We start from the raw sequence: 22,897 nt of genomic DNA, 5'->3' as shown, positions 1-22,897 counted from the left end.
ATGTATGTCTTTAACTTTTTAAAATGGCATATTGAAAATTACTATTTGACTAGTTTCACGTGGCTTGTAATGAACTGAAGGACTGTACCTTTATACCAAGTACATTTTGAGATTTTGATAATTATGTTGTGTTATTTTTAGAAACAATCACATCTTTTCCCTCGAGTCTAAATGTTCAGCACATTACAACCACATTAAACACCAGCAGGGCGTTTTATTACATATTTAAGGGGTATTTATTCTTACTTAGTGTTGTGTAGTTTTAGGAACACAATCCAGTTAAGTGATTCTGATAAATAGGCAGGAGGTTTGATGTTTCAAAAATTTGTCAGGAGCTGTTCGCTCATGTAGTTAGTTTTAAAGAGAAGATTTTGAAGAACGGAATGTTTCTCCTATCATTCACCAGAATCGTTTGGTTTCAGCTAAGTTTCAAAATCGTAACTGAACACCTGGCTTAGGTTACAAATTAGTATCATGTTGTACTCAAACGAATGATTTGAAGAAAACTGACATTTTAAAGAACTACTACTTTGATGTTAATGTTTGAAGCTAGAAAATTTATATATCTATAAACGATATTGTGAAAACAACAAATAAGTAACATACAAATTTTCAAATTCTAAAGTGTCAATTACAAAAAATCAAGATATAGTAAGATAAGATAAAAAATTAGTTCAAGCCGACTTTTAGGTTAATAACACATTGAACAGTTTAATGTTAAACGGAAAGTATGAGGAAGAAATCCTATACCAATTGTTCTGTACTTTGTGTTTTCGAGAACTGGTTGTTCGTTTGTTTTGAATTTCACGCAAAGCTACACGAGGGCTATCTGCGATAACTGTCCGTAATTTAGCAGTGAAAGACTAAAATAGAAGGAAGGCAGCTAGTTATCAATATCCATTGCTAACTCTTGCAGTATTTTACCAACGAATAGTAGGGTTGTCTGCAGCATTATAACTCCCCCACGGTTAAAAGAACGAGCGTGTTTGGTGTGATAGGGATTCGAACCCGCGACCCTCAGGTTATGAGTCAAGCGCTGTTCCTTCAAGCATTGAAAGATAACTATTAGCGAACGTACAAAATGTGGTCTGGCTGTTTAATATATCTACACTATAAGCTTTAAAATACTCACATCTGTCCAGGAAATGTCTAACAAAACCTCCGCTTTTAAATCAATTTTTACTTTGATATGGGATAAACATTTCGCCACCCAAGTCATAAACAAGAAATCGGTTGGTTGGTTTTTTATTTTCGCGCAAAGCTACTCAAGGACTATCTATGATAGCCGTCCCAAATTTAGCAGCGTAAGACTAGAGGAAGGCAACTAGTCATCACCATCCACCGCCAACTCTTGGGCTACTCTTTTACCAACAAATAGTGGGATTGACCATCACATTATAACATCCCCACGGCTGAAAGGGCGAGCATATTTGGTGTGATGGGGATTCGAACCCGCAACCCTCGGATTACGAGTCGAGTGCCTTAAACATCTGGCCATGTCGGGCCACAAGAAAACGGCAAACACTTTAGTGACAAATGGAGGTCATTACTGCTTGATAATTAAAGATATATCTATTGATAATCTAACAGTTTACTGAAATAAGGATCTTAGTGCTACTAACTCAAAACGATATACGAAATTTTCTGGAAAAACGATTTACCTTTCAACTTTATTTTTATTACTGTACGTATAATTTTTAAGGTGTAAGAATGAGATTGGTGAAGAATAAACTGACCACCCGAATAAATATTTTCTTTTTTCTAAATTTGAAAAATTTATATCTGCTTGTTTAGTTTCTTCGATAACGTTATTTCGAACACCCTGTTAATTTATACCTATTTTGCTAAATCTACAAATAAGTATTTTAACGCAAGAGTTCGTTGTTATATAATGTGACACTCGAAGTTTCCTTTTGAGTAGGAGTATTTGGTTACTGAAGAAAATACTATTATATTGTAACAGAAACTTTACTATGTATCTCAACAAATTGCTGTAGAAACGCACATTATAGAATTGATAAGAATGTTTAGAAAAATGAATCAAAGCTATGTACTGTTAGATATGGTTGGAGATTTAATGGAACACTCTACAAGAAGCTGTAAAGAGAAATGTAGGATGTTAAGTAACAGAACAATATCAAAAACCAACGACAACAAAACATGCTGTTAAAAGGTACTTTACTTCTAATATTATAATACCTTTCAAACTCATATATCCACTATCGATATTATTTAACGAATTGTAGACGTAATCGATGAGTTAACAAGTTATAGTGATAGTGTAAAAAGTATTAAAACAAATTAAGAAGTGTTAAGGCTCGTGTTTGTTTTACTTATTTGAAATTATTTGTTTATAGTTAAACACGGTTTCTAGTGATGTAAGTTTGCAGACTGTATTAATAAGTTTGACCAATGATTAAACTGCATTAATAAGTTTGACCAATGATTAGACTGTATTATTAAGTTTGACCAATGGAGAGCAACTTTATATATACTTTTTTATTTTCCTTTCTTTTTAGTGTGGCTGCTGAAGTATAAATATTTTTATTTATCTTTAAGCACAAATACAACGGTTTTTATCTCTTTCTACCTAAATAATTCTATTATAACACATAACGACAAATATATTCTGAAACCAGTGTTTTATTATGAGAGTAGCGTTATAAATCTAATCCTTAAAGTTTGCTCAATGATTAAACTGTAGTAAAAAGTTTGACCAATGATTAAAATGTATAAATAAGTTTGACTAATGATTAAAATGTATTATTAAGTTTGAACAATGATTAAAATGTATAAATAAGTTTGACTAATGATTAAAATGTATTATTAAGTTTGAACAATGATTAAGTTGTATTAATAAGTTTATCTTATTATAATCTAAAGACAGTGAAGCGTTGTAATGTTGGTAACAAGTATATTTTTAACGACACTTGCCACTTGCAATATTTTCATTGTTCGACACCAAGTTCTACTTAAAAATTAGTAAAATGTTGCGTTTATAACAAATGATATGGTAAGACCAGACATTTGAAAGGGAAAATGCTCTAACTTTAATTCCCTGAATGTATAAAATGTACATATATATAAACGAGGTTATGAAAACAACAAAGAGATCTGACAAAAAATGTTGAATTCTAATGTGTTAGTTACAAGAAATCAAACTGTAGTAAGATTTGTAACGGATTTAGTATTACATATTTATTTTAATATAGATGTTTGTTTCTATTAAATATATATATTTAGAAGTGTATGTAACTTATATCTTTATATCTGCATTGCGAAATTCCCGCCTATTCACTAAAGTTGCGGAAGATTCTCGGGTGTAAGAATCAACAATGTACTATTTATGTGTGTGCGTGTGTGTGTGTAAGTACTAGTGATTGACAGGATTGTTTTAGCTGAAATTTCTAGAAACTCTTCTTTCAAGCTTATAAAATACAGTATGTATTGTTGGTTTGCTACAGTTAGTATACTATAAATTTCAGAAGCTGTAACTGTGATTAACGCTTATTAATCGAGACATTACAGATAGTTCACTAGGAACATTTATAGATTTCGAGCATTACAAACTGTTTAACTTTAGCGAATTAACTTCTAACGATAGTATTTCTTAGAACACCCTGTATAACTTCAGCTATGAAAAACTCACGTTTAATCAGCGAAGAGCTAGATAGTTCCCATTAAGTGAATTATACCTATATCAACTCAGAATTAATTCGCTCCTTGTAAATCCGCGATAAAATATCAATGAAGTTTCGGAGAGGATAGAAGACTCAATATTGTTTGTAAATTTATAAAACTTTTAAATACGTGTCATAATTTGTAATGACCTTTATTATAATCTGTATTATCGCTTGTATCTTAAAATAAATATGTATAATAAAAAAGAAATTGAGGAAAGCAATCTTTTTGGCAAATATTATAAATTTGATAGATCTCAATATCTAATTAATTTCTGAATTTAAATTACAATTTAACTTAATTTCAGGATATTTTAAATGGTAAAATGAAACATAATAAATTAAAGGTTCACCAGAGATAAATTATGATACAAAACAGATAAGATATAAAATTAGTCTAATTTAAACTGATACTATTGGCTAAAAATTCGGTTACATGAACGCTGCTTTCTCTCAGGTGTTCTATTGATTATTAACAACGATTTTTTTTCTAGCATCCGTTTAATCATTCCAAAAATATTTTGAGGCAAAAAATTACAGTACTCGTACACAAAACAACAATATGTGTTATGCTTATAAATAACCGGAAGTATAATAGTTATTAGATTTTAATTTTGTATTTTGTAAACTATTCATAAAATTTTATCCCAGCTTACAGTATCAACCTATGAATGATATAAAATGAAGTTAGCTCAAATATCTTTATTCTATAAATTTTCAGAGCATGTAACAGCTTTCGGACTATGCTAAACTAACACAATGTCGTCCTTTTTAATGTAAAAGACTCGCTGAATTACTTCTTTTTAAAGTCCAAGTTTAAAAGAAAAATAAATCCAAAACATGTTTATAGTTTCAATATATTAAGAAAAATAGTGTTATAATTTTATGAGCGCTGTGCGCTTTTATAAATATATATATGTAAATATGTGTATCATGTACTGCGTTCTACGATATAGTATGGTCCGAACCTATTACAGTGGGAAGCATAACAAACATTTTTATCTATGGGTAATTTGTGACAATGATAGACGATCCTGCTATTCGGCACAACAAAGTCAACTTTCTTCGATATCCCTCGAAGATATGAACAGCTAAAAATAATCGATAACACTCTGACGTTGCGATTGGTCTAGAGGAATCTATAACATTTTAGACATTTAAATTTAAGCACTGCAATACGTGTCTCAGTTTCAAAAGAAAAGAAAATGATTCACTTATCTAAAGGAACATACGATATTTTGTAAACAATTTATACGGGATACAAAATAAATTGAATATCATTTTCGGGTTCAGCGTACAGGAATTACCGTAGAAAACGTGGACATTTCAAGACGATAAACCCATAACTTGTGAATTATTATAAGCAAGAAAAATAACGTCTTTAAACACTAAATCTTATGTACTAGTTTTTAAAAAATCAAACATGTATTATAAATGTCATTTTAACATTTTAGCTTCGAAGGTGTTCTGTATGTAAAATCAACAGTCGCGAATTCCTGTTGACTAGCTAGAGGAAATTGCAACACAACACCACCCTCACTGAAATGTTCCAGTTTTAAAAGTAAAATTAATAAGAAAATATGTTCCTTAAAAGTATGAGTAACTAAAAGAATATTATCGTACATAAAATAATATTACATTTTTCGAGTGTCAGTAAAAGTGTTCTTTTCAAAATAACAACAGTACAGAACGCAACATAGAATGCTCGTTATTTTATTATGTTGCCTCAGGAATAGTTCTACAACAGTAAAGAATTATTGAAGTATTGAACTAAAAATATTACAACAACCAAGAACGTTAGTAACAGTTATGCTTCGGGACTTTTTGGCTTTTCTTCCATAGTCGTCGTAGCAGAAGCTTCTGATTTGACGTCACTTCCGGATTCACCTGCTCCACAAGCCAAAGATGGGAACTTCTGGTAAAGGGCAGCCTTGTATCGTGGATGGCTGATACCGTACACGATGGGGTTGTAACAAGAATTTGCTTTGGCAAACACAGAACCCCAGATTGTGGCTAGAGGGGTGAGACGTTTTCCACTTGAGAAGACACCAGCCCAAGCGATAGTCAAATAAGGAGTCCAAGCCATAAACCATAGGCCAACTGTCATCATAGCAACCTACAGAAATAAAACATCAGTTCATAATAGATGCCAAATAAATTAACTTGCGATATTAGAAGTGAATTGCTTGAGTGTGTTACTCTTTTGAGTCAAGTGAACAAGGACAATTTTCAGATCTGTTTCAATTACTCTGATTTATTTATTATGTCAGAAAACTCTGACAGAGAAATTCTAATAAGAATATTTTTCTAGTTTGAACAGCATGTTTTATTCGTAATGTTTGGTATCACTTTTTAAAAGTTAAAATATTTGAATACCTATATCTAGAATTAATTGTAATTTATAAATCAGGTTTTCTCATTCGTATAAAAATATTTAAAATATGAATTATTTACCTCGAACGTTCCAATGTTTTGAGCCATAAATGATGTTACGATTGTAAAAGTTGAGGTCTATTCCTATTTGTTGTTTTAATATTTTAATCTTAAATCACTAACTTATCTGATATTTTGTAATGTCATTATTGATATAAACTTTTTAAACATTTAAATTGAACTTATGGCGAAGCTTTCTCGTCACCATTATAGAACAAACAGATATATAAAATCAAAGAATAATTACCCATGACGTGACTGCAGTAGAATGAATAATAATTGTAATATTTTAGTGGAAGTTAAATTGCTTCGTCATAAGAGCCTTGTATGAGAATCATTCTAAAGAAAAATAATCTATTTTCCAAGAACAATTTGTATGTTTGTTTTGATCTTTGGTTTTCTTTAAAAAATAACGTAAATATCTAAAAACTTTTGGACACAACATATGTTTAATAGTAGTATCATTTGTTTAGCTTCTTGAGATAATAAGACTTATAAAGTCCCATATGGTTCACCAATGAGTTAGAAACCCAGTAATGGCCATGTCTCGCATACAAGAATCACTAAACAACATCTCAACATGGAGCAACAAGTGGAGGGTCGTGTTAAATCCGACAAAAACACAAGCAATCACCTTCTATAGAAAACTAAAGAAGCAAAGAAAAAATCTAGAAAAAATAAAACTATCACTTGGAAACACAACCATTAACATGAGCAAAAACATCACATTCCTTGGCGTCACTTTCGACACAAAACTAACATGGAAAAAAACATATGAACAATATACACTCATCAATCAGAAAAAGGATTTCATATCTAAAGACTATAACTGGTAAACAATCGAAATGCGCACCGAACTCCATTATACAAATATACAAGGCTTACATCAGTCCACTAATAGAGTACGGATGTCAAGTAACATACAATATGTCAAACAACACACTCCAAAAAATCCAAGTGCAACAAAACAGAATATTAAAATCCGCATTCAGTTTACCATCATTTACGCCAACAAATTATCTACACCAAATTAGTAATTTACCAACTATAAGAGATAGAATAACAGAACTTTCTCTCAAATATTATCTAAAAGCAGAAAATAGAAACAAACTAACGGCATCACTACACAAATTATCAAGTGCACCAACGAAATACATATCACCTTACAACATATTTCAAGAATCACAATTCACTCAACAAAGAATCTAAATAAATAAAATCCATGTTATTAACATGAATTCCTTTTTTTCAGGTACAGGGCACACGACAGGCAAAACTTTCGGCGCCTGTCGTGTGAAAGTGGGTTTTTTCGGGGCACTCCCGTTTCCCCCCCACATCAAAATCTTCAGGCATTGGATTTCTAGATCCCAGCCCAGGCAACTTTTTTGCCAGACCCTGAATCGGGCCGTTTGTTTGATCTGGATTTGAATGAATTACATTCATGTTCACATCTGCCCAACTTTTTCCTTTCGGGACAGGTCCCGGCCTTTCTTTTCACTGCTGCCTTTGCCTCCACCCAAAACAACATTTAGAGAGACATTCTCCACCCAAAAAGTCAAGAATAATAACGATAATTAATTTATTAAAATAATAATAAAAAAAACCACCACTTAATCTTAATAACAATCCACGAAAGGGGACGAAGAGGAACTACAAAGTTCCTGAACACCCCAGTTGGAGAGAGAACTCTTCTGATTTCTCTCTCTCTAAACTGAACCCCTGCCACGTTAGTTTAGTTTAGTTTACCAATGAGTTTTACGTTACTTTTTTTTAGTCAGAAACAAACCAGTTTCATACCTGTACTCCACCACATCTTTATTCGTTTTTACATGCTAACCTTTTGGTTTAGAAAAGTCCAATTCAAACCTTACAACCGGTTAATTTTTTTTTAAATTTTACGCAATAGCGACTATAAAACTTTACCGAGCCAATGAATGACTCTATATTAATATAAACTAAATTAAGAGGTTTACTAACAAAATTAAGTATGTTGTTTTGCGAAGCTTCAATCGAATGTAGTTGAACAATATATTTGCTAACCTTAGCTAGACGACATTCTGCACTCTGCTTTTGTTGGTCAGCGTTCGCTCTGAGTGAAGCGACGTTCATTTTCTTGGCCTGTTCACGAAGTTGTTTTTCATGGTCAGCTACGGCGTGGACAATAAAGAAGTAGCAGTAGATCATAGTGATCAAAGGAAGGAAGTAAACAGCTATTCCATAGAGGATGACGTAAGAAGCCGATGACCAGTCTTTGGTAAGATAATCCACAGTACAGCTTGTCAAGTTACCTTCGGGTACATACCTGTGTGAAAAGGTTTAATTGGTTAAAAAGTGTTTCAAAAAATCAAGTTCATTATATGTGCATTTTTACATTATGAAAACTTTAATAATCTAGACATTGAAGATAAAAAATTCGAAAAGTTTAAAGAGTTGATTAAGAATCCAACCGAACAAATACATGTCTGTTGTGTTTGTATTTTGACGTAAAAAAATGTGAGTCCATATCCTTAAATTGAAGCCAATATAATTGATAAATTGTTTTATAATGAAGGTTTATTTAATTACTGTAAAATAATTATCGATTACTTTCATAGACTGATAAGTTATTAACACAAATTATGGTGTTTATTTGATTTTTTGAGCGCTTCACAGGTTTCATTTGGTTTGTAAAAGATGTTTCTACCTGCTCCATCCGAAGAAGGGCAGGATGGTCCAACCACCTGACCAGATCCAGACAAACAGGAGGAGCAGAGTGGCTTTCTTGTGGGTCAAAGGTGCAGCTGACATACCTCTAACAATGACGTTATATCTGTCTAGTGTTATCATCACCATAGACCAGATGGATGCACAGCCAAAGAGTGAGCCAGCCATCCCGTACACCTCACACATGAAGGGTCCCAAAATCCAGGTCTCAGCAAAGCAGTTAGCAGTCATTGTTGGCATCATAAAGGCCATCATGCAGAAGTCCGAAAAAGCCAAGTTCACTACCAGTAAATTGGTTGGTGTCCGCAGGGACTTGGTGGTTGTCATTAGATAAATGACCATCCCATTGCCCAAAACACAGATAATCCCCAAAAATATCATAGCCATCCCTAAAATACTGTACCACAGGGGATTCATGGGTGGAAAGGCATACCAGTGCTCATGTATCATGTAGAGCATTTCTTTGGGCATTGTATCCACAACGGAGGTGTTGGGTTGATAAGGCCATCCTAGAGAACTGTAGCTTAGTTGATTAGCCATTAGGGTTGTTTACTGTAAAATAATAGAAATAAGTTTAAAACAATTAGATTGAAAACATTTTGTTCATTAGAATACATTTGTGTTTAATTTCTACATCATCGTGTACGATTGTTATAATATACGCTTTTACACTGATAAATTTTTCAATGACCGAATTAATAAATTATTGATAAATATCCATCTTAGAAAATAAAATCAAGGGTTCATCACACAGAAAAGGCTGTGACACTTACCTCAGTTCCACGAACTTTAAACTTCACCAAACTGGCACACTGATGGTAGAGATTACACAGTTGAAAGGCAACCTTTATCAAAATACCAAACGGACTTTTAAGTTTGTAGCAGCCAACCACAGAGGGAGTTCTGCTTTGCTTAAACAGCAGGATCGCAAGTCACATTTCTTCTTCTTTTATTGGAGGTTTTGTTAGGTTAGGTATTTGTGATTGGATGAAATATACCTTTCTAGGGTTTCTTTTTACACTAGAAACAAAGTTAGTATGCGAAAATTAATTTAGATGAGATTGTTTCTGCCTGCCGTGAATTTTCAACCAATCACTGTCTATTGCAGGAGAGAAAGTGCTTACGTCAGTGGCATAATCAGTTTTCGCCTTTAATCTGCATGCTAAAATCCGTTTTGCTTCCATTTGTTCTTTTTCTACTTTCGTTAATACTGTGTCTTGGAAGTAGTATTGCTAGAAGAAACGTCTTGGATGTTATGGTTTACATGTGAACAAATGTTCTTATGTGACGTTATTATGAATATTGTTGTTGTTTTGAATTAAGCACAAAGCTACACAATGGGCTATCTGTGTTCTGCCCACCACGGGTATCGAAACCTGGTTTTTAGCATTGTAAGTTCGCAGACTTACCGCTGAGCCACTGGGGAACATTATGAATATTAACCAACCAGTTTTTAACTAATTGTCAGGTTGATGTTTTTGGTATTAAGAGTTATTGTATTGTTTGTTTTACGTTAAGCACAAAGATGAACATTGGGATGTCTGCGCTGTGCTCATCATGGGTGTCGAAACCCGGCCTTTAAACACCATAAGCCTGGGATGGGTTAGTTTTATAACCGTAATCGAGAGTGGGCTGTAATAAGATTATAAGTTTTTTATAGAATTTTCAAACTGTGACATTTACTGAGCATCAGCTACGTACAGTAGTTGAAAGATTGAAAGATATGTTAAAGTAAAGTTTACAATATCAAAAGAATGCAATGCATGTGCAATATTCTCTAAGGACACAATGGAAATCAGAAGTCACACTGGCTAACTGCACGTGTTTTATTATTAATTTAAAATATTCTCGTTTTAATGATTTTTTGTAATAAATATGTCTTAAAGGTTTTGTACATCGGTTGTATTCTTTTGAAAATAATAATATTGTCTAGCATTTTTTTGTCCTTTCTAAATGTTCTACAGACATATTAATCTGCAACAGGTTGATTTATTACATACTTTAATAGTTCTTTTTTGTGTCTAATGTTATGTAATTTTCGGATTTTTATAAAAATGTAAAACATGCCTAAGTGATGCAATTGTTTTCATAAATAGATAAGCGGCCTGCTTTATCAAGAATGTGTGAGCAACATTTCGTTTATATAGTTTGTTTTTAAGGAAAGTGTCATAGAGAAGGCTGACGAAAACTTGCTAAGCCTTTTTTAAGTTAATATTACCAAGAAAACTTCTCCATCAAACCGTGCATGTATCCTACTCAAACAAAACACACTCTATTCCAGTCTTGGCTCTTAGGAATTGAAAGGAGATTGTACAAAATGTAGGTCGTCTTAGTTTTAACTCAATTTGTTCTTCACACTTCACACATCTGAGAATGTTTTCAAAAATTATTTATCAGAATCTTAAGATATTAAGCAATATTTGCTTCGATATGGGGCCAATAATTAACTAATTAATTTCAAAACAGCGAAAAAAATTATTAGTATAAAAATGAAACTCAATGGTTCTTGAAAATATAAGACATGTTCCTTTTTAAGTATTCTAAAATTTCCCTGAATCAGTGGTTGTGAACCAATAAATTCAAAAGTATCTCCCAAATATTGTGCAAAAAATTAATTTGCCTTTCAAAATTCATGTTTATTATTGTTTGTGTGGTGGCAGGATTTGAGTGAAGATAAAACTAACTCGCATAATTTGCCCACCGCTAGTACAGCGGTAGGTCTACGGATTTACAACCCTAAGATCAGGGGCTCGATTAACCTGGGGGGACCCAGCAGGTAGCATAATGTGGCTTTGCCATAAGAAAAAACACACACACGACAAGCATAATTTATTTTGTTTTTTAACTTCATTGAATATAAATTTAAAACAATTATCGTGACGTAAATTTTTAATTGTCGTTTTATTTTTGCATTCATCGAAAGTTACCAAGTAAATGTGGCTCGTTTCTAAGGTTTTGATCACATGATTAAATCATACGTGTTTTGTCGATTCTAAAAAATAAACGACCTTATAACATCAAATTTTCTTGATATGCGCTATTAATTTTTAATATATCACTCGAAGTTTAGTTTTGAATTCGAGTAATTGGTTACTACAAAGAATAATATAAATATTCATCAGTAAGCTTTCCTGTGCACTTGCTGTATAGACACCCGCTATAGTATCAATAATAACTTCCTGTATAATTCACTTGAATTTTTGTACTGTCAGATATGGATTATGTTTTAGCGAAAAGCTCCTTAAGAAATTATAAAACGAAATATATAGTATCGATCTAAATAATAAAATAACACAGGAGATAAACTTTGGTGTTATCGGGTCATTTATTTCTAAATTTGCACTATAGGAATTAAACAATAATATTTAAGCAATTTTAAACGTGATTAACTTATTAAGACAGAGTAAAAGATGCCAAAACAAATTTGAAAATGTTTAGAATAGGTGGTATCATGTTTATTTTACTAAACTGATATTATCAATGGAACATGTACTTTTTCATCTTCCTTCCTTTTTTTTGTGGTTACTGAAAACAGTTTAAATCTCTTTCTTTTTTTAAGTTAACTTTATGCACAGGGTTAACGGTTTGTTCTTTTTTTTCCCCAAATAACTTTATCATGAAAACACTTCATGATAAACATATTTTGGAACTGTCTGAAGAGCTTTGTTCTGATTTTAAGCGTTTGACCAGTGAAATAACGATTTATTGTTTGCGGCTTATTTGATTATATCTGTACATATAAAAGCAGAAAATTCATTTGCTTGTTTGTCCGCAAACTATCTCATGGCCTTTGGACCAATCTCAACCAAACTTGGTAGAATGATACTTAGGACAAAGGAGAATGTCGTAGAATGATTATCACCCGACCTCACCCAGCCTGGATTACGTCCACAGCTAATGATTCCACGGGCGTGAATTAATTTTTATTACTAAAATTTTTCATTTTCATTTTTCTCTTTAAATTTGGTTTGAGTTTCTCTTGAAAATATTTTATTTATTTCTTAAAAATGTCATTTATGGGCAGTTTTGCCAGGAAGCAAATATCAACCAAAGCACAAGGTCAAACCAATAAAGTGACAGGGCTGCATCCAAAAGCTCTGTGTTGGGTGTTCGAGAGTAGAATTACTAAAAACATTTCTTGATTAGGACAGGAAGGAGGACGAACCTCTAATGAGGTCTATCAACAAATACTGAGGCTGAAGAGGATGGCTGGTAAAAGTAATAAAGTAAAGCAACTGAAAGACCATTTTTGTAATGTGGATTAAACTAAATTATTTGCAAAACAAATTATGCATACAAATACAAATTCTTGATTTCATTTATTAGTTTAAGACCTACATTAATTTCTTATGCCAACTGACGTAGGACGTGTGCCTCAGATTAATATAACTTTAAGACGCTGACACATTGTAAGATTGGAAATCAATACAGATTAAATAGGAAGTTTCGAATTCCAGAATATCAGATTATAAAAAAGAATCAGCCATTAGAAATACATAGAAGAGGAAACGTTAAATAGCGTTTTTTAAAAGTTAAATTAAATAGTAGAATAACGAAAAAATATTTATATTTTAAACGTAAGCAAGAAAAAATCATATTATGATTTTATGAGTGGTATCTACTGATATTGTTTTTCTTTACTCGAATACGGCCCGACATGGCCAAGTGTGTTAAGGCGTGCGACTCGTAATCCGAGGGTCGCGGGTTCGCGCCCGCGTCGCGCCAAACACGCTCGCCCTCCCAGCCGTGGAGGCGTTATAATGTTACGGTCAATCCCACTATTCGTTGGTTAAAAGAGTAGCCCAAGAGTTGGCGGTGGGTGGTGATGGCTAGCTGCCTTCTCTCTAGTCTTACACTACTAAATTAGTGACGGCTAGCACAGATAGCCCTCGAATAGCTTTGTGCGAAATTAAAAAAACCACAAAAAAACAAACAAACTTTACTCGATATATTCTAAATTATTAAGTAAAATTAATTTGAAGTGAAGTCAATGTACGATAATTAATTACTTTATTTTTTCTTTAAACATGATACAGTTCTCTTTTATATCTTAACTTGTAGGTTGAAGTTTACAAATAACACTCAAACAGAATACCTCTCTAACTGTATTAAACAGAATACCTCTCTAACTGTATTAAATATAATGTGAAAAATTAAATTACTGATACATTTTCACGGCTAACATATTGTGTAATTGAATACCTAAGATAAGTAACGCTTGTCAAATGCTTCAGTGAAACAATACTTCACTGGTACCGTACTACAGAGAGCAAAAAAACTGACATATTCCCTTTGAACTCACTAACTGACTGGCCCACTTGGATTTGTATGTGATGACTCACTTTTTACGTCTCTCTTCTGTGCCAAAAGTGCACCTGACATACGCTAAAACACGTCATATCATGCCTTTATATATTGGAATTTGTCCAGTAACGAAATGTAGATAAATGAAGAGTAAATAATTGTAAAATGTGTTCACAGTGTTTTATGACTGAGAAAAAGGGCAATTTTGGAGTTTAAATACAGGGGTTTAGGCACATCTCAGAACCAACATGTGGATGCCTCTGGATGTTGAAACAGAAATTTAGAAACCATTTTTTGCAATTTTTTTTGTTTGTTTGTCTTTATTTCGCGCAAAGCTATACAAGGGCTATCTGCGCTAGCTATCTCTAATTTAGCAGTGTAAGACTAGAGGAAGGGCAACTAATCATCATCACCCACCGCCAACACTTGGGCTACTCTTTTACTAACGAATAGTTGGATTGTCTGTAATATTATAACTGCCCCAAGGCTGGAAAGGCGACCATGTTTCGTGCGACCGGGATTCGAACTCACGACTCTCAGATTATAAATCGAACGCTTTAACTCACCTGGCCTTCTACAATGTCAGCAACGCTGCAGGGTCATTGTGATCAGATAGAGCATGACGTTTAAATATAGAGATTCAATCTCTGCTTGACAGTGTATATTTTTGAAGGTATTGTTCGGTTTTTATAATTTTTTGTAACGTTGGATAGAAGTGTTTAATATAAAGACTCAATCCGTGTATGACACTATGTACATTTTGCAATGTAGTGTTCGTCTTTTACGTAATCTGGCCTGGCATAGCTTAGCGCGTTAAGGCGTGCGCTTTGTAATCTGAGGGTCGCGGGTTCGCGCCCGAGTCGCGCCAAACATGCTCGCCCTCCCAGCCGTGGGGGCGTTATAATGTGACGGTCAATCCCACTATTCGTTGGTAAAAGAGTAGCCCAAGAGTTGGCGGTGGGTAGCGATGACTAGCTGCCTTCCCTCTAGTCTTACACTGCTAAATTAGGGACGGCTAGCACAGATAGCCCTCGAGGAACTTTGTGCGAAATTTCAAAAACCAAAAAAACTTTACGTAATCTATGTAAAGTTGGATCCAAGTGTTCTTCATTCTGTGACGAAGACCTGTCAGGCAGGTAGCAATATTTATATATAAATAACTTCATTCACCTTGATGTTACAAAGCCTAAGAATACAACAGAAAGATTAGGATGAGTAAGCTTTTTACTAATTGAATACACACATCTAAGAATCAGGTGGTTAAGGCGTTCGATTCGTAATCTAAAAGTCACAGGCTCGAATCCCCGTCACATCAAACATACTCGCCCTTTCAGCTGTGGGGGCATTATAATGTTACGGTCAATCCCACCATTCGTTGGTAAAAGAGTAGCCCAAGAGTTGGCGGTGGATGGTGATGACAAGCCCTCATGTAGCTTTGCGCGAAATTCAAAAGCAAAACATTAAAGTCCTAACATAATGACTTGTATCTCGTACTCTGATGAGTTTTACCCTACAGTATTAAGGGCTGCTTAACAGGGAAACAAAAATGAGTTTCAGTGTTGGACGTTGTCCAGTAACAAAACAATAGAAAAATGAAGAGAGGGTAAACTATGTACAGTGCTTTAACAGCCAGACAACAATACCGTAATGACAAATAGCCAAAAACGTTATCGACCTACCCCTTACAGGATATTCGAAAGATGATTAAGTCGCTACAAAGCAATACTACGTCGCTATAAACCAATACTACTCACTACTCACTCAAATGTCAATGTTACAAATTCGGCCAGTAGAGCAAATCATACTAATAAAACGTAACATTACAATCTGAGACTTACTCCAACTAGAAGATTTGTTGCCAACTCCCTCTTTTCTTTTTACAGAATTTACAGTGTATTATATAATAAGTTAGTAATGATAAGTAAGTAAAACTCCAGTATCGAGTTAATTATCACTAATAAAAAAAATCTGAATGAAAGGGTAAGACAATGTTGAAAGGTGAGCACTTTACAAAATAATAATGTTTTTGTTTGATGTTAAAACTATATTAAAAAGGATAATAGGTAAAACACTTTGTGTCGTACAGGTTCAGTGTTTAAAGTTAAATATGTAACAAGTTGTTATATTATTTTCAAAAGAATTAAAATTTATACTATAGTTTTGGAAAGAATAAAATAACAACATAGAACATCTGTTTACTAAGTGTAGAAGGCCCGCCATGGCCTAGCGCGTAAGGCGTGCGACTCGTAATCCGAGGGTCGTGGGTTCTCATCCTCGTCGCACCAAACATGCTCGCCCTCCCAGCCGTGGGGGCGTAAAATGTTACAGTCAATCCCACTATTCGTTGGTAAAAGAGTAGCCCAAGAGTTGACGATGGGTGGTGATGACTAGCTGCCTTCCCTCTAGTCTTACACTGCAAAACTTTGAACGGCTAGCACAGATAGCCCTCGAGTAGCTTTGTGCGAAATTCCAAAACAAACAAACAAAAAAGTGTAGAAATTCACACTTACATTACATTGCTGGAATATAAATGAAATCTGTTATTTGAAGATTAAAAATAGCACAGAACACAAAATATAATGCTGGATATTTTATTACTTTGTCTTAAGGGTGTTTTTACAACTGTAAAATTATTGAAATTAAAGAAGAAAACAAAATATTACAACAACCAAGAACGTTAGTAACAGTTATGCTTCGGGACTTTTTGGCTTTTCTTCCATCGTCGTCGTAGCAGAAGCTTCTGATTTGACGTCACTTCCGGATTCACCTGCTCCACAAGCCAAAGATGGGAACTTCTGGTAAAGGGCAGCCTTGTATCGCGGATGGCTGATACCGTACACGATGGGGTTGTAACAAGAATTTGCTTTGGCAAACACAGAACCCCAGATTGTGGCTAGAGGGGTGAGACGTTTTCCACTTGAGAAGACACCAGCCCAAGCGATAGTCAAATAAGGAGTCCAAGCCATAAACCATAGGCCAACTGTCATCATAGCAACCTATAGATAACAGAAATAAAAGTATATTCACTAACGAGTACTTCAAAATATACTTCAAATATATACATAATAGATACTAAACAAATTCGCTCGCCATATGTGAAGTAAATTACTTGGGCTTGATACAGTTTGAGGTACTTTGAGTCATTTATTCATTAATTCACAAAAATTCTCATCAAGTATTTATCTATTCTTTGCAGCATGTTTCAGTTGTCATGTTGAACATGATTTTTTAAGGTTATAATAATATGCTATCTATATTTGTATTTGATCGTAATTTATAAATTTTGTTTACTCAGTATTATAGAAATCATTTAAGTATTGAATCCCAGCAACTTTCCAAAGTTTGAGGCCATAAGTGACGTATATAATCTAGTAGCATTACGATTGTTTATGGAAAACATCTAGTGTTAGCTATGTTTAAAATATTTTTCTCTAACGTAACTAAATTATTCGGTTTTGTGCAGTGTCAACATTAACAGTAAACTTCTCTCAGCAAGAATCTTAAACAAGGACTTGACATGGTCAGATGGTTGGAGAGCTCGACTCACAACCTGAAGGTCACGAGTTCAAATTCCAATCCCATCAAACATGTTTGCTCTTTCAGTTGTGGGGGTGCTATAATGATCCGATCAATTCTACTTTTCATTGATAAAAGAGTGGCCTAAGGGTTGGTGGTGGGTGGTGATGACTACTTGTCTTCCCTCTAGTCTTACACTGCTAAATAAGGGACGGCTAGCTCAAATATCCCTCCTGTAACTAGGCGTGAAATTTAAAAGAAAACAAAAACAGATATATCGACTCGAAAACTAATTACCCACGACTTGATGACAATAAAACATACATTTAATTTCAAAGTTTTTACTAGTGGGTTTTTGAAGGAGGCGATCTTTAAATACTAAAGAAACAGACTTAAAATATAAGATACAGTTCTTCGTTAAAAAACCTTGCACTGCTTTTCTTACGATAACTTGTACAGTTCTTTCAGTAACGTCCTTTAATCTTTAGTGTGTTTTACATTCTTTAAACAAATAACTCAAACCATTTTAAGCTTCTGGAGACGGTATAATTTGTCTAGCTTCTAAATATGAACAATATATTCAAAATATCGTATGATTCATCAATATCAATTTGATAATTGTTTAGTTTAGAACAAACCAATTTAATATTAAATATTTAGATCTTTAATCCAACTCAAGTTTCACAACCGGTTAATTTTTTTAAGATTTTACTCGGTCACTGAAGTAATTCTACTAGAACTTGATATCTTGATACACATAGCTTCAATCAAACGTAGATAAACAGCATATTTGCTAACCTTAGCTAGACGACATTCTGCACTCTGCTTTTGTTGGTCAGCGTTCGCTCTGAGTGAAGCGACGTTCATTTTCTTGGCCTGTTCACGAAGTTGTTTCTCATGGTCAGCTACGGCGTGCACAATAAAGAAGTAGCAGTAGATCATAGTGATCAAAGGAAGGAAGTAAACAGCTATTCCATAGAGGATGACGTAAGAAGCCGATGACCAGTCTTTGGTAAGATAATCCACGGTACAGCTTGTCAAGTTACCTTCGGGTACATACCTGTGTGAAAAGGTTTAATTGGTTAAAAAGTGTTTCAAAAAATCAAGTTCATTAGATGTGCATTTTTACATTATGAAAACTTTAATAATCTAGACATTGAAGATAAAAAAATCGAAAAGTTTTAAGAGTTGATTAAGAATCCAACCGAACAAATACATGTCCGTTGTGTTTGTATTTTGACGTAAAAAAATGTGAGTCCATATCCTTAAATTGAAGCCAATATGATTTATAAATTGTTTTATAATGAAGGTTTATTTAATTACTGTAAAATAATTATCGATTACTTTCATAGACTGATAAGTTATTAACACAAATTATGGTGTTTATTTGATTTTTTGAGCGCTTCACAGGTTTCATTTGGTTTGTAAAAGATGTTTCTACCTGCTCCATCCGAAGAAGGGCAGGATGGTCCAACCACCTGACCAGATCCAGACAAACAGGAGGAGCAGAGTGGCTTTCTTGTGGGTCAAAGGTGCAGCTGACATACCTCTAACAATGACGTTATATCTGTCTAGTGTTATCATCACCATAGACCAGATGGATGCACAGCCAAAGAGTGAGCCAGCCATCCCGTACACCTCACACATGAAGGGTCCCAAAATCCAGGTCTCAGCAAAGCAGTTAGCAGTCATTGTTGGCATCATAAAGGCCATCATGCAGAAGTCCGAAAAAGCCAAGTTCACTACCAGTAAATTGGTTGGTGTCCGCAGGGACTTGGTGGTCGTCATTAGATAAATGACCATCCCATTACCCAAAACACAGATAATCCCCAAAAATATCATAGCCATCCCTAAAATACTGTACCACAGGGGATTCATAGGTGGAAAGGCATACCAGTGCTCATGTATCATGTAGAGCATTTCTTTGGGCATTGTGTCCACAACGGAGGCATTGGGTTGATAAGGCCATCCTAGAGAACTGTAGCTTGGTTGATTAGCCATTATGGTTGTTTACTGTAAAAAAGAATTAAAATAAGTCCGAAAAAATTCGATTAAAACATCTTGCTCATTAAAATATAGTTATATTTAGTTTCTCTAGCAAGGTGTATGATTATTACGATGAATATTTTCAATGATTGAAACGTCAAATTATTGAACATAAATTATCTTTAACAAAAAAATTAAGATATATCGCACAAACATGTACAATTCGTAATATTTACTTTTAATATATGAACTTTGAGCTTTCCACAAACTGGTGTACTGATGCAACGTTAAAGCCTTTATCAAATTTCCGGATGGACCAGAGAGTCTGTAGCAGCCAACCACAGGGGGAGTTCTGCTTTGCTTTGACAGCAGGATACTGACGACCTAGACCACATTTCTTCTTCCTTTATTGGAAGTTTGGTTAGGTTGCTTATCTGTGATTGGCTGAAAAATACTGTTATAAGGTTTCTGTCTCTATACTAAATGCAAATTAGAAGACACGTTAATATGAAAAATTAATTTAGAAGAACATTGTTTTTTACTTATCTGAATGTCTAACCAATCACCTCCTGTTAAAAGCAAAAAAAAAATGCTTACGTCAAAGAACATAACAAATTTTCGCCTTTGCTCTCTATGCAGAATCCGTTTAGCTTCCAGTATGCTGGTTTTACATTTTTTTTAATGAGTTGAAATACTTTCTTAAGTGAAGTAGTGACCGTAAAAACATATTAAATGTTATAGTCTACACATGGATATATATTGTATAATAATGTTATTATGAATATTAACCAACTCTCAAGAGCTTATAACTTATTATGTGCTTTCTATTTGGTTCGTTTGTTTGTTTTTTGAATTTCGCGCAAAGCTACTCAAGAGCTATCTGCGCTAGCCGTCCCTAATTTAGCAGTGTAAAACTAGAAGGAAGGCAGCTAGTCATCACCACCCACCACCAACTCTTGGGCTACTTTTTTACCAACAAATAGTGGGATTTGTGAAATAAGTGAACTTTAATAAGATTAAATCTATTTAAAATTTTTAAATAAGTGAACTTCGTGGGCCTCACCTGTGTTAAAAATATCAAAATAAAAAAATATCTGAAAAATGCATACGTTTAGAATCCTGGACAATGTGAAATGAAAGTCATATGTGTGTGTGTGTAACTTTGTATACCAGCACATTTGAGATTGGAAGTTATGCTGATTAGTTCTGCATAGTTTAATAAAAATTTGAGTTCTGCACGATTGAACAATTCGCTATAACAAGCACATTTTGATATTTTGGTACAGTTTGGTCCTTTTTCAAAAAAATATTATTTTGTAGGTTATATCGTCCTATTAAAATCCATATCATAACACAACCAGATTAAACTTCAGCATGGTATTTTAATACAGACCTTAATAGTTTTTTCCCTAACTTATAGTTGTTGAATTTTAGAATTTCCATTAATTAGGTGACAACAAGCGTATTGGTGAAATGGTTGTAAAAAATAGGACACGAGGTTTATGTATTTGTTTTAATTTACAAACTGTAGTTCGTTCATATATCATGTCATCCCTTAAGTAATGCCCGATTTTAGGTTCAGAAAAAAAAGAGAAAGAATTAAAAAAAACCTTTAATGTTATTTAATCAGTAATGTATGTTCCATTATTATTAATTGTTTCCTGCCAACGATTCACAAGCTTCTATAAAATTATTGGGGTTTGGAGGAAAAGAATGCAGAAAGAATAGTTTTGACATCTTCATGTGCTCCAAGCGCTTTTCCATCAAAATAGCTCTGCTAGTTTCATGGTGTTTAAATTTTCCCTATTAAATGCTAAAAAACGTTTTTATTTTTATTTTCCCTTTTCTTATTTTCATCTTTCGAAGCTCTACTCAAATAAACGGTTGAGTCTAACAACGCAAAATGCATATTTTTTCTTTATGTTCATTGGCCTTAAGATTTTGGCCAGCAGTGTATTTCTTCTTGTCGTATTGCTCATCCTGTTCCTAAGGTGACAATTAAAAGAAGAACTTTAGGTGAACTTTAAATAGTTCATTTTTTTCGTCTGAAAGCTACATCCTACCTTTTTTTTAGTGAATTTACCTATGTGTTTAGTATATGCACATTGGAGTGGTCTTTACAGGGCTTTTGTGCATTCACCAACCATGGTTGCTTAAGACTCACTCTGGCTGTTGTCACTCAGTACCAACCAACAGAAACTAGGAGAGCTTTTGGTAAGTGACGTCTGCCAGCTTAAGGGATTCTGCTGGCAATTAATACAGCAAGCACTGTTTGATAAATACGATTAATGGGGCAGTCATGTGTCCCTTTATGATTAAAGGCATACTGCTAGGGTTGCCAAGTGTCAAGGAGAAATCTGGGGACCTGCAGAGGCAAGGGACGTAGTACCTAAGGTACCACACTCATATTGGCTCTCACTAAGTCTGAGGTTCAATTTACATTAGTTAAAGATTGCAATGTAACATTTCTGTCAATAAAGTGTACTTTCGTTGAGGCTTCAGTGTTTGCATGCTCATAATAATTTTGTTCACAAAATATCGTATGTTCCTTGACAAAAGTGAATCATTTTCTTTGAAACCGAGTTGCATGTTATTATGCTTAAAATTTTGACAACCACTGGCTATAGCTTTTTCCAGACCAATCGCAACGTTAGAGTGTTATCGATTGTTCTAGTTGGTCATAGGTTTGAACAGTAGACTGGAGGGATACCCAACAGTTAACTTTCCTGTACCGGAAGCCCGGCATGACCAAATGCGTTAAGGCACTCGACTCGTAATCTGAGGGTCGAGGGTTCTAATCCCCGTCACACCAAATATTCTCGCCCTTTCAGCCGTCGGGGCATTATGATGTGATGGTCAACCTAACTTTTCGTTGGTAAAAGAGTAGCCTAAGAGTTGACGGTGGGTGGTAATGATCAGCTGCCTTCTCTCTAGTCTTACACTGCTAAATTAGAGACGGCTAGCGCAGACAGACCTCCTGTAGCTTTGCGCGAAACTCAAAACAAACTAAACTAAACCATATTTGTCCAATCAGAAAATTCCCACGTGGAATAATCCTTAAAATATACCTCAAGCCTTTGCAGCAGTTTTTTCTTCATATGTTGCGTGAAATACTATTTAAACAAGCTTAAATTAAAGGTTAAAGTGTTCCTTCATGAAAGTCTCATAATCATAACAATGGGGGAAAAAGATCTAAATTCTTGGAGAATATTCGCATATTTATTTCCAAAATATCTTTTAGCCTTTAGTGTCCATTGCGTTTTTTTAAAAAAAAT

At 34.0% G+C, this 22,897-nt stretch overlaps 2 protein-coding genes across 3 annotated transcripts; both read right to left on the bottom strand.

Annotated features, from left to right (window-relative positions):
- Positions 1-5,377: 5,377 nt before the first annotated feature.
- Positions 5,378-9,749, bottom strand: LOC143249700 (lateral eye opsin-like). The gene is made up of 4 exons (XM_076500011.1): positions 9,590-9,749; positions 8,797-9,368; positions 8,154-8,415; positions 5,378-5,796 (listed from the first exon to the last, which is right to left on the bottom strand). Exons 2-4 carry the CDS (start codon positions 9,354-9,356, stop codon positions 5,488-5,490), a joined length of 1,131 nt encoding a protein of 376 aa, XP_076356126.1. The 5' UTR covers positions 9,357-9,368; positions 9,590-9,749; the 3' UTR covers positions 5,378-5,487.
- A 6,948-nt stretch (positions 9,750-16,697) lies between these two features.
- LOC143249688 (lateral eye opsin-like) lies at positions 16,698-20,016 on the bottom strand. Of its 2 annotated transcripts, none has more exons than XM_076499992.1 (4): positions 19,859-20,016; positions 19,078-19,649; positions 18,435-18,696; positions 16,698-17,116 (listed from the first exon to the last, which is right to left on the bottom strand). In XM_076499992.1, the coding sequence occupies exons 2-4, from the start codon at positions 19,635-19,637 to the stop codon at positions 16,808-16,810; spliced, it is 1,131 nt and encodes a 376-aa protein (XP_076356107.1). In that variant the 5' UTR covers positions 19,638-19,649; positions 19,859-20,016; the 3' UTR covers positions 16,698-16,807. The 2 variants fall into 2 exon arrangements, with proteins under 2 accessions (XP_076356107.1, XP_076356116.1); XM_076500001.1 differs by having other exon boundaries at positions 19,531-19,649.
- Between the last annotated feature and the right edge of the window lie 2,881 nt (positions 20,017-22,897).

Source organism: Tachypleus tridentatus, chromosome 1 (assembly GCF_004210375.1).
Source record: "Tachypleus tridentatus isolate NWPU-2018 chromosome 1, ASM421037v1, whole genome shotgun sequence".
Lineage (NCBI taxonomy): Eukaryota > Metazoa > Arthropoda > Merostomata > Xiphosura > Limulidae > Tachypleus > Tachypleus tridentatus.
This window is presented reverse-complemented; position numbering and strand designations above follow the sequence as displayed.

Excerpts from the sequence above, each read along its gene's own strand:
- LOC143249688 (XM_076499992.1), bottom strand. The coding sequence starts at position 19,637 with ATGGCTAATCAACCAAGCTACAGTTCTCTAGGATGGCCTTATCAACCC. Across the intron at positions 18,697-19,077 it reads CCCTTCTTCGGATGGAGCAG|GTATGTACCCGAAGGTAACT; the intron begins GTAGAAACATCT and ends CTTTTCACACAG. Across the intron at positions 17,117-18,434 it reads CAGAATGTCGTCTAGCTAAG|GTTGCTATGATGACAGTTGG; the intron begins GTTAGCAAATAT and ends TGTTATCTATAG.
- LOC143249700 (XM_076500011.1), bottom strand. The coding sequence starts at position 9,356 with ATGGCTAATCAACTAAGCTACAGTTCTCTAGGATGGCCTTATCAACCC. Across the intron at positions 8,416-8,796 it reads CCCTTCTTCGGATGGAGCAG|GTATGTACCCGAAGGTAACT; the intron begins GTAGAAACATCT and ends CTTTTCACACAG. Across the intron at positions 5,797-8,153 it reads CAGAATGTCGTCTAGCTAAG|GTTGCTATGATGACAGTTGG; the intron begins GTTAGCAAATAT and ends TTATTTCTGTAG.